Below are 12,880 nucleotides of genomic sequence, written 5' to 3'. Positions count from 1 at the left end.
GGGAGAAGCCCAAAGAGATGGATGAAGCAAGTGTGCAAAACTATTTTCGAAATTGGTGATAACACTGAATCTGAGTGAGTGAGGATTCATTATACAATTCTAATTGTATGTATTTTAAATTTTTTAGTTGACATTCCTTTTCTTAAAAAAGCATCAAACTGAACCCAACTTTTATATTACTACCATACTCTTTGTTGTTTAAATAAAAAATAAAGGTTATGAATATACTGCAATAGTTCATAAATTACAAACAATGACAGAGTTACCTTCCTTGTATGAATTAGAAAAACTATGAGTAAAGACAGCATCCATTTTGCTTACTGCCATGCTCAAAAAAGATTTGCAAAATCGATAAACTAGTTTTAGATGAAATATGCTAATATATTGCAGATAATAACTTATACTGAGATGTTGATTAATTCACTACTGTAGAGACCTGACTATATTAAACGTTGCACAATTAAACTGAAGTGCATGAACTGCAGGACCATGCTCAGAATCAATAAAAGATAAAATACACAATTTTGTGAGTATCTGTATTTGCTCTACTGCAGTCGTTTTTTATACCACTCTGACTTTTATGGAATATTCACTATGAGAATTAAGTCTATAAAAAGATCCTTTGACATTCAGGGATTTAGTTACATTTCCCCCTGAACAAACTCAATCACCTATTGACTGAGAGTACATCCTTAACACCACTGTAATATCCAACTGTTACCAAACATCAGAATATGGAAAGTCTAAAACCAAACAATCCAGAAGCTCTACATTTTTAAGCAAACTCAATAATATAGTCACCTACTTAAGCTGACTTAGAAAAAAAAGACAGAAAATTGGTTGTTTTGATGCTAAAATGTTGAATTACTGTCATGTATAATGGGATTTTTCCCATCCACACTCTTTTTTCCATAAATGAAACTGACAATATGCAAATTAATACCTAGCTTGTTATTTTTATTATTTGGCCATTAAGAGCCTGGTTCATTTTCCTATTATTTTAGTCAAATAATGGACTAAAGGAGAATGAAAATAAATACTCCCAAGTAAAACTCTGTGTGGAATAAAAATTCACATCCTGTTTCAAGCAATAAAAGCCAAAGTTAATTTAAAGGGTATCTTAAGTAAAATCCACAAACCTTCAGCAATCATGTCTTCCATCTCGGTGTCAGATGAATTATCTGCATGCTTTGTATTATTCTGTAGCTCTGGCTGAACACACACAGAATTTATCACCTGATTATCCAAAAGAGGCCTTTTCTTCACAGGCTGTTCTATTAGCAAAGATGAACGACTCACCTTTAAAAGAGAGAAGAGAATAAAATCAAATAATCTTTTTAAAGACTTTCAGAAATAAGTTGGTTAAAAACCTCTTGAAAAGAGCAGTATCTATGATAATTTGCTTGTTCCATTGATCAGATACAGTCAATAAGTGCTTTATTATTTGAAAAAGGTGAGGCTATTTGAACATAAACACTTCACAGTTCAGGAAGTTAGCAATATAGATACTTCAAAGTCTGGTGAACAGAACCCAGCATCCTAGTTTTAGGCAAGTAGTTAAGAAAAAGTCTTTTCTTTAAAAATCAGCAATAAATTTTTATTTGCCATTTTCTTTAATTTTTTTCCTGCAACAACTTTTAAGACTTTCTTACGTGCAAAGTTTTATTTGTAGTGTTATCTCCTCAGAACAGATCACTACTATGTGGATTATATGGATAAGGAGAAAAATGGGCAGAGGGCATGAAGAGATAATTCTTCAAAGAAAATATACAGATGACCAACAGACCAAATGAAGATGGTCAACATCACTAATCATCAGGCAAATACAAATCAAAACCACCATGATACCACCTCTCACACCAGTCAGAATGGCTACCTTCAAAAAGTCAACAAATAACAAATGTTGGTGAAGATGTGGAGAAAAGGGAACTTTCATGCCCTGTTGGTGGGAGTGTAAATTGATGCAGCCACTGTGAAAAGACAGTATGGAGATTCCTTAAGAAAACTACAAAGAGAAGTACTATCTGACCCAGGAATTCCACTACTGCGTACATAGCCAAAGAAATCTAAAACACTAACTCAAAACGAGAAATGCAGCCCTATGTTCATTGCAGCATCATTTACTGCAGCATCAACAGCCAAGATATGGAAGCGACCAAATGTTCATCCACAGACGAATAAAGTGGTACATGCATAATGGAATATTACTCATCCATGAAAAGGAATAACATTTTGCCATTTGTGACAACATGGATGGACCTAGAGGGTATAATGCTAAACGAAATAAGTCCTACAGAGAGAGACAAAGTTAATATGATTTCACTTATGTGGAATCTAAATAAACAAACAAAACAAAAAGACTCATAGAAACATCAAACTGATGGCTGTCAGAGGGGAGGGGATGGGGGATGAGAGAAAAGGTGAAGGTGACTGTAGTCAATAATACTGTGGTAACTTTGAATGGTGACAGATAATTACTAGATAGACTTAGTGTAGTGATTATACTGTAAGGTATACAAATGTCAAACCACTACACCGTACACAAACCATACTTAAATTTAAATAAGTAAATAAATAAATAAGACGAGAAAACTATATAATATTCAAACTGTTTAGCTGATTTCTTTACAAAAGTGAAAATAAGACTAGAACTCAAGTCTCCTGATTCTTAGGTTCAGCAACCAAATCCACTATAATCACAGTAAGAAACAGAAAAATCTGCAAATGTTAACATTAAAATTAACAATAAAAAATTCACTGATGTTTAGTGTATTGGAAATTTGTACACTTAACTTTAGAGAATAATTATCCATAAACTTAAACTGTGTCCGTTTCAGTTAGTATATTTAATATGTCTCAAGTAAAATTTATACAAGTTATTTCTGTAAAAAACTATAATATTCATTGCTGCTAAGGGTGTACACTTCTGGTATGTTAATTAATTTAAATAATTTTTCTAATAAGTAATTTAGTAATATATATATTGAATCTTATGAAGATGTATGTAATATAATTCAATAGCTGTACTTCAAAGAAACATGCTAATTTTTAATGTGGATAATTTAAATACAAAGATATTTCTTTCAGGACTATTTGAATAGTGAAAAAATGGAAACCTAACTGTCCAATAATAATGGAAGGACTACATATATTATGGTTGTACATAAAGTAGAACATCATGTAACCTTTCAAAATGTTTCTAAAGTACTATTAATCACATGAGAAAATAAATGCTCCAAGATGGAGGCACAGGTGGAAACACTGTGCCTTCTCCCACAACCAAGTTTGAATACAACAAAGGTTTGGAGAACAAAGACACAGCCAAAGAACAGAAAATTGAATTATATGGAAGTCCGACTACAACTAACCGTTCAACCAGGACGGTAAGAGGGGCGGAGCCAGCAGCGGAGCAGGGTCGGGCAGGAAAGATCCCCAGACCTAGGTGTGCAAGTAGCCCGGACCCAGTCAGGGTGCGGGGCAGACTGACCGCGGTCGCACATTCTCGCACAGTGAGATGGACCACGCAGGCCCCAGGAAGTGAACCCAGTGGAGGGCTAACGGCGGTGGCGCACTCGCGTGCAGTGGGGCAAAACACGCGGGCCCAGGTGACAGTGGCAGCTGCAGCACCGGCCACCTGTGGGGGCCGTGGCAGGAGGTGGCAGACGAGACGCCTATGTTTCTCTTTGACCCCGCCCCCACATACAGTGTCACAACCCCGTGACTGAGTTGCCTGCTCTGGTGAACACCTAGGGCTCCGATCCTGATATGTAACAGGCACAAACAGTCCAAAAGATGGTGCAAGAAGAACTCAAAGTCCCAGAGCCGATAACTCTAAGCGACCAAGAGACTGCCAGCCTCTCAGAAGCACAATTCAAGACACTGTTTATCAGGATGCTCACAGAACTGGTTGATTATAGTCACAAATTAGAGAAACATATGAAGGCTAAACTAATTGAAATGAAGGGAGATGTCCAGGAAACCAATATCGATGGAAAGGAAACTGGGACTCAAATCAATGGAATGGACCAGAAGGAAGAACAAAACATTCAACCAGAAAGGAATGAAGAAATGAGAATTCAAAAAAATGAGGAGAGGCTTAGGAACCTCCAGGACATCTTTAAACATTCCAACATCCAAATTATAGGGGTACCAGAAGGGGGAAAGAAACAGCCACGAGTGGAAAATGTATTTGAACAAATAATAAAGGAGAACTTCCCCAGTCTGGCAAAGGAAATAGACTTCCAGGAAATCCAGGAAGCTCAGAGAGTCCCAAAGAAGCTGGACCCAAGAAGGAACACACCAAGGCACATCATAATTACACTAGCCAAGATTAAAATGAAGGAGAGAATCCCAGAAGCAGCAAGAGATAAGGGGACAGTCACCTACAAAGGAGTACCCATCAGACTGTCATCAGATTTCTCAAAAGAGACCTTACAGGCAAGAAGGGGCTGGAAAGAAGTATTCCAAGTCATGAAACCCAAAGACCTACAGCCAAGATTGCTTTATCCAGCAAAACTTTCATTTAGAATGGAAGGACAGATAAGGTGCTCTCAGATAAGGTCAAGTTCAAGGAGTTCATCATCACCAAGCCCTTATTATATGAAATGCTAAAGGGACTTATATAAGAAAAAGAAGATGAAAAATATCAACAGTGAAAGGACAGCAAACTCATAGTTATTAACAACCACACCTAAAACAAAAGCAAACCAAGAGGACAGCTAGATCAGGAGTGGAACCATAGAAATGAAGAACACATGGAGAGTTAGAAACAGGGGAGAGGGAGGAGGAGAATGGGGGAGAAGGTACAAAAAATAGCATAGATGGTAGGTAGAAAATAGATAGGGGGGAGGGCGAGAATAGTGGGGGAAATATAGAATCTAAAGAACTTGAGACACGTGGTTATAAACTAAGTGGGGGGAGAATGGTGGGGAGGGAGTGTGTGGGTGGAGGGGAATGAAGGGGGGAATAGAACTGTAATGGTATAAGCAATAAAATATATTAAAAAATAAATAAACCCATCAGATGACTATGCTGCAGAATAAAGCTTGAGAACCACAAAAAAAAAGGAAAAAAAGAAAATAAATGCTTAACACAGTATGTCTTGAAAGTGAAAGGAGCAAAACCATATGTATAATAATAATCTTGATCATATAAGAAATATATGTATATATAAACACATTGTGGTATTAGTGTATAAGTGGAGATTTTTCTGTACGTTTCCCAAATTTTCCTTTTTTTGGTAATCTTAAAAAAACATTGTAACTGCCACTAGTAATGATTGATAATAATAGCTATGCCTACTAAGTGCCAGGTACTATACAGAACAATTTATGTATATTTAATCCTTACAACAACCTTAACCCTAAAAGCCAGTATCATCTCCATTTGCTGGAAGAGCAAATGAAGATCAAAAAGGCTAAGCGACTTCTCATAAAGGTAAGAGTCAATACAAAGGTAAGAGTCAGGATCGAAACACCGAGGAGCAGGGAGAAATGACTGGGCCTCCACTCACTACATCAGGTTTCTTATAAGAGATCCAAGTTTAATACAAACATGGTAAACTGAAAACAGCAATTGATTAGGCAACCAACTACCACAACGCCTATCTTCCCTACCCATGGATTCCAAAAATCAGATGATTCAAAGACCTTCAAAATAAACTTTTTTTTTTATTTTGGCTACTCCTATTTATTTTCTAAGGAAACTGTTCGCCTATAGATAGTATCACATAAAATACACACAGCTAGTCTTGAATTATAAGACTTTTAGTGATAGATACTTTCAGGTGAACATTTTAAAGCATTTTTAGAAATCTGACTGAAGGCTGAGATTTAAGAATAATGAAGCTATTTCAGGGTGGATACAGGAGGCATCCGATTGATATTTCCCTCTCACATGGATATTCTTCCCTCTCTCCCCCTCACTTTCTCTCTCTCTCTAAAATAAACAAATATATCCTCAGGTGAGGACTTCTTTTTAAAACAGAATAATTAGAGTATCTATTTGCTAATTATAAACCATAAACTGGGTAACTTGAGAAGGATTAGATCACTGGGAAGTTATTTTCTATACCCAAGTTAAAGTTCACAAAGTATCACATGATACAAGAAATACAATAAAAAAAAAACCACTTTGTCATTTCAGTTCCCTTAAAAAGAAAAAATAAGAAAGTTTATTTCATTGAAATAACCTTCCAACTACCTTTCTCTAAAAATTATAAATTGGTATCTTTATATACTCAAGTTTTCCTCCTTAGTTTATACATCTAAATATGGAGCATAAAATTCTAGAAGTATATTTGGCATATGTACATGATATAAAGAGATAAATTCTAGATAAAAGAGTGACAACATTTTTGAAATAAGATCACAAGCTTTTTATCAGAGAATTACAGACTAAATTTTAAAAACGTTACATGAATTTTTAAAATATATAAATTTCCTTGTTACTTACAGGAAATGGCTCCAATCCCTCCTGAATCACAAAGCCTTCAATAACATGGGTCAAGATCTGTGGTTTAACAATGGCCTGTGGAGGTTTGTTTTCTATACTGGGAATGCTACTGGGCACAGAGGTACTGTTACTCCTTGTGGTAGCAGCTGGAAGCAAGAGTGGAGGAGGAGGAACAGAAACATGTGAAGGGTCTGAAGGCGACTTAATTACTGAAGCGCTGACTGATGCCACAGCAGGTAATTCCACTTGCTCTGAAAAAAAATCATTTCTTAAATTTTAGCCCAGGCAAATGTGACAGAAAATTTAAAAATAATCACTAATAACCATTAATCATTAACCATGTAATAGTTACTATCTGGTGCTCAAAAAATCACTCTAAAAACTTTATATTTATTATCTCATTTAACTTGCACACTAACCTTATGCGATAAAAACTACTATCATCCCCACTTTACAGAAGAAGGGGGTAATTTACTCAGTTACCATTCTAGTCATGGTTAAAAACAACTGTCCCATAAAGCATGAGTATGTTTTAGAATGTCCACCTAAGCATAATTACTGCCTTGGCCTGTGTAGCTCAGGTGGTTGGGTGTCGTCCTGCAAAGCGAAATGTCGCTGGTTCAATTCCCAGACAGGGTACATGCCTGGGCTGCATGTTCAGTTCCCTGTCGGGGTGCATGCAAGAGGCAACCCATTGAAGCTTTTCTTTCACAGTGATGCTTCTCTCTCCCATTGATGTTTCTCTCTTCTCTCACTTTTCTCCCTCCCTTCCTCTCTATCTAAAAATAAATAAATAATCTTTTAAATGGCTGCTTTTTCAAAAATGTTAAGCTACATAGATATAAAATTCCCTATGTTACTGTCATATATTCCAAATGGTATGGTGGAACAAAAGTACTTTGAAAGTATGCTTAAATAAAAAGGATCATAAACTACATAGAATAAATAATGTTTTAATGAACCACACAGGTCTAATTCAAGCAATAAGGCTAATCCAAATCCGTGTACAAATGCTCTCTCTTTTTTTAAACTCTTCAGTGGCGCTGTATGTGTCAATCTGGGGAAAACTGCAAACTGTTGGGCTGGGTCACCGTGATCCTCCCCTTTCAAACTCCGGAAGACCACAATAAGATAGCCCTGACAGCCTGTCATCACGGAGACTTTCCCTGTCGATTTTGGTGGCACCAAACCTTTACTGCCTGTATGAAGTAGAAAGATGAAACTACCTGACAGTTAAGAGTATCAGTGAGTACGGATAGCTGAGAAAAATTTTAAAAGAACAGAGATGCATGAAAACTGAATCCTAGATGGAAACAAATTCCTCTATTTTGCAGGTTAGTTTATTTCATGATCTGATGAGTTATTCTAAATACCAACCCTGCCCGCTTTCCTCCTTTATGTACACAAAAGAATAATAAGCACAAAGTAAAGTATAGGAAGAGTCAAAGTCTACACTGTACTCAGACAATTTAGCCAGAGGGATAAGCTTGACAGGATCTGAGACTACATTCCCTGCCTCAGGTGTGAAGATATTCCTGTGTTCCAATATTTCAAATATTTTACAATTTCCTTGGAGTACCATTAGTAATGCTCAATAGGAACTAAGTTACAGTCAGAATGCAAGATTATTACCCAACTACCGTAAACTTCTATTTCTACCTTTAAACCAAAATTACAGAAAATCTGCAGCAACATAAATCCATTTTCAGTGTACCAAAAATAAAAAGATTTCGTACTATGGTTAAGATTTTCTTAAATCTGACTTTTGAAGTATTGTTTTGAATATACAAAGGCTACTACTGTCTTAAATATTTTATATGATTTTATGGACTAAGCGTTTCTATTTTTCAGGAGGGGGAAAAAGTTGGAAGAAAACTGGTTTCCCTGCTCTATGCTTTCCAGAGAGTCACATCTGCAAGCAGGGAATGAAAGCTGGAGAGAACAGGAGGGTAAGAGATGGGGCACACTGAGGAAAAGAGAGGGCGAGGGCGGCTTTGGCAGCAAACTCAGTGTCCTGTTACAGTTCGCTTTCACGCCTGTTAGAGTCGTCCTTCTCCCCTGCACTGATCACCAGGACCAAGAGATAGTCAATAGGACAGAATACTTACGGCAAAGCCTGAACCAGCATTGGTATTACCTGGATCAGGGTAAACAAACTTTCTATAAAGGACAATGTGATCTTTGCAACTACTCATCTTTGCTGCAACAGCACAAAAGTAGCCACAGATAATATTTGAACAAATGAACGTGGATGCATTGTAGAGAACTTTATTAAAGCATGACGAAATTTATATTTCACATAGTCTTCCCATGACATGAAATATTCTGCTTTTGATTTTTTTAAACCATTTAAAAACTTCAAAACTATCCTTGGCTCATAGACCACACAAAAAACAAGCAGCAGAAAAGATTTAAAACATGAGCATTTGCCAGCCCCTGACCTAAATATAATATTCATAATATTTTGTAAAAAACCCTAACATAGAATGTATCTTTTTTAGGTCTAAGACACCGGGCTTACAGATCATACTGATGTTTTAGTAAAATACATAGGATTCACAGTCACTTGGATATTGTGAGGAGAATATAGAAGATTCACTTCAACTTAAATGTAGCACCCCAGTAGTGAATAAGAATTTCAATGCTTAAGCTCAAAAATTTTTTAATACATCTCTAGTAAGAATCAGTGAGACTTAAGTATTGTATGGGAGAAAACACTTTTAAAAGCATTTATTGAATCTAGATTGCAAGCAATTATGAGGAATGCCAGGTACAACTTAGAATGCTTTGTGATTTGGGGAAGGTATAATTGAAATCTTTTGATAGAACCTTGACTTATTCCAATTTTTAAGCTAGAAATAGCCTGACACATGAATCTGATCATATGAAACACATCTGTAACAAACCAATAAAAATTAGAAAGCTACAATATGGTTTTCATTTGGGTGGTTCCTCATCAATTGTTCTAATTGTTCCTCTTCAAAAAAAGATCTTTAATTCTAATGTATGTTTCACTGCAATCAATTACATAACAAATTAGTTTAATGCCATCTGTAGTGGAGAAAAAACACTTTGCCATTACTAACATTTATTTAATCAAAAATTCCCCCCAACTGAGATATTTCCTTACCTAACAAAGGATGTTCAGAAGTCAAATCTTCTCTCCCCACAGTGATAGCTGCCGGAGACAGTGTGGGTGGTGGCGGGGTTCTGTCCATCCGGACACACTCATCGGACTCTTCTGGCATTTCTTCTTCACACACATCTTCTACTTGATAAACCTGCAACGACAAACCATACTGCCTTAAAAGATTGCTGAAAAATATATTTAATAAGGTGTTCTTAAGAAAAATAAATTCCAAGTGTTATGAAATTTAAAACAAGGCAAAATGACTATTTTATAGTTTGAAAACTTAAAAAATGAAGTTTTGCAAGTAATTGACAATATTTCACTAAAAGCAAGTTGTAGATCAGTATCTTTGTTGCAAATGACTAAAGTTTCCAAAAAGGTGACAGCCAAGTTAGGACGTATTTTTAATTTTGAGAATTAAAATAAATCAAAATACATACTATTTTTCACAAGCATATTAAGTCTCTAAAATGAGACTATATAGGAAATGTACTGACTAAAGGACTATCCCCGAGGCTCTTTATTATATTTATGTGAAAGATTAAGTTATAAAAAGTAGTACCTGAGTACCTTCAAAAAGGCATGCATATAATTACATCTTTCTTTAATATTCTGATCTACTCAATAATCTAATGGTTTTTTATAAGCAAATATCAGGTAAACAGAAAATATCTGTCTTTGAAATAACACACACACACACACACACACACACCATCCTAACCCATTTGATACATTAATTTTAGTTCTTTAATACTGGTCTATAATAACAAAGCTTTAAGTCTTTAACTTATCTTATTATTCAATAGTAAAGATTATACTTAAACATGGATTCAAAGGCACATAGAGAGAAACCATACAACAAAATATAACATTAATTTTTTAATAATATTAAGACTGACTTTATTTTTTTAATTTAATTTATTTATTTTTAGAGAGGGAAAAGGAGAGAGAAAGAGAGGGAGAGAAACATCAGTGTGTGGTTGCCTCTCATGCACTCCCCACTGGGGACCTGGCCCACAACCCAGACATGTGCCCTGACTGGGAATTGAAAGGGCCACCCTTTGCTTCACAGTCTGGTGCTCAATCCACTGAGCCACACCAGCCAGGACTAAGACTGATTTTCAAAATCTACTTCTAAGGACTGACACAGGAATTATAATTTATCATTATTATTTACTTAACCATTGTTTTTGAAATATTATAGGTTTTTTGAAAAAGCCACAAGCAGTTCATCTTCCTTCTTTTATGCACAAAGTTTTTACTTAAATGTACATAGCTTGTGAGTTTTTAAGATTATTTACCTAAACTGATGAATATTTCTAATAAATGTTAAAACAGAAACTTTTCAACACTATCAAAAAACTTTATTTCTAATATGGTATATATTTTTAATCAAACTATTAATAGAGCTTGATTTGAAGTACATAAAATTAAATACAAAAATGATCTAGGTTTCTGGAAACAGAATAACCAGACCATATCTAACCACGGAAAGTTAAAAAAAAACTTTCCAAGACTCTATTAAGAAATCTTTTGCTTTGAACTTTTAAAAAAGTCTTATTGTTACTGATAATTTTCTATCAAGAATAATATCCAGAAATGTGATCTAAATCAGCTACTAAGTAGACAACATTTAAAAATATTTGCTCATAACTCTGCATCTGGAAATCTGTTTCACCAACAGATTCCTTGACTCATGTCTGGACCCTCAGAAGTGAAAGCAGTTGTTCGTTACTGTACAATGTGCAATAATGATAGCCCCTAATATCTGCACATAATTTTTTTAAAAATGAAGATAACACCCAATATAGGAAAAGTCATCCAAAAAAAAGTCCTGGGGTTAAAGGGGGGACCCTTCTAGTGAGGGGCATTGGCCATAGTACTGATGTCTTGCGTTTGGTGGAATGGGGGGGAATACTGATTCAGAGGTCATGAGACAAGTATGGATCTACCCACCAGTTCAACGCTATGTGTAGCATTCCTTTCTTAGACATTACTTTTCCTCCAAAGATCACTATCTTTTCTTAAAATGCTAAACTCTCTTTGATAGTAACACTGTCACAAATTTCTCCAGGACCTACTACAGTACCTTTCAAGGAATCAAAGTTTGATCATGTATAGAACTCTGATTTTTAAAAAATGAGAGGTGTAAAAGATAAAGAGGCATACACAAATAGCATATTCTGACATAATCCATCAAAGAGTACTGTAAAATACTATTCATTCGTTATTACATTCTTCTAAATTGCCCGTGTAAATGCAAAGTAAGTTCACGACTAAAAGAAGCAGACAAAAGCAGATCCGTCACAGACATCTGGCAGCATCAGCATAAAAAAACCTAAAGGCAACAACTAAAATACTGAAAGAAGCAAATAAGTAGAGGTTCTGCTGACAAGATAATTAGGAAACTGCACATCACAATTTCTGTGTAGCTCGTAACAACTACTCTAAAACTAGCACTGCCTGCCAAACTTACCTCAATAAAGTGCATTAGTCCCATCTGTCTCCCTTTCCTAAATAAACCATGGAATAGTGGTTAGTTCTAAATTACCTACTCTCAGCACATCTTATCATACCCAAACATCAATGAATAACATCAGTTTTACATCTTTTACAAACATTATCTCTTTAAAATCATACTGATTTTACTTTGATATTTCACACTTATCTTTCAAAATCCAAATCTCTTAAGAAGTAAATACATCCTTCTACCTTTAAATATTTAAAACAACCAGGAAATTGTGAAGAAAGGTGTAATCTGTGAAGAAATGTTATTTAATAAAACACATTTTGTCAAAGATAATAAAAGAAAAATAAAACAGTTTAATAAATAGGCTATGGGACTCAGAGGAAGGTATAAAAGAAAGATAACACGGAAATATCAATAGCAAGTATGACCGACCACACCAGTGACAGCAGAGAAAGTTATCATTTTCACACACATACCAAGTCCAAAAATGAAGTAACATAAATTGAAAAAAAACTTTTGGGAACAGAAAAGAATAAATTAAGACCATAAATATTTTAGCTTTAATTTAAGTGCTTTGTTTTTGATATCTGTACCCCAAATTTGTTCCTGCAAAGTTTACCCTAACAAAACAATTAGAAAAACGTAAGGAATATAGATAAATTTTGTTTTTTATTTGTTAAAAACCAACAGACTGAACCAGAAAGAAGTAATCTAAATTTGATTTCTTTGAAGGGACTGCACTCTTCAAAGCCTGTTTTTGTTACAATATCCATTGTAAACTCTCCAAAACTCCATTGAAAGAAAATAGAGACATAATTAAATGACAA

General features: G+C 35.1%; 1 protein-coding gene across 13 annotated transcripts in view; it reads right to left on the bottom strand.

Moving 5' to 3' along the window:
* PHC3 (polyhomeotic homolog 3) overlaps window positions 1-12,880 on the bottom strand; it is a 74,281-nt gene that overhangs the window by 22,148 nt on the left and 39,253 nt on the right. For all 13 annotated transcript variants that reach the window (XR_005066560.1, XM_037046542.1, XM_037046547.1 and 10 more), the window contains 3 exons: window positions 9,584-9,734; window positions 6,454-6,704; window positions 1,140-1,299 (listed from right to left, as the gene is read on the bottom strand). Coding sequence is in view for 12 of the 13 variants with exons in the window: in XM_037046542.1 (XP_036902437.1) it covers window positions 1,140-1,299; window positions 6,454-6,704; window positions 9,584-9,734 (562 nt within the window). In the remaining variant the exon portion in view is untranslated. The remainder of the gene's footprint in view (window positions 1-1,139; window positions 1,300-6,453; window positions 6,705-9,583; window positions 9,735-12,880) is intronic.

Source organism: Sturnira hondurensis, unplaced genomic scaffold (assembly GCF_014824575.4).
Source record: "Sturnira hondurensis isolate 20B ecotype Veracruz unplaced genomic scaffold, ASM1482457v3 Scaffold0005279, whole genome shotgun sequence".
Classification (NCBI taxonomy): domain Eukaryota; kingdom Metazoa; phylum Chordata; class Mammalia; order Chiroptera; family Phyllostomidae; genus Sturnira; species Sturnira hondurensis.
This window is presented reverse-complemented; position numbering and strand designations above follow the sequence as displayed.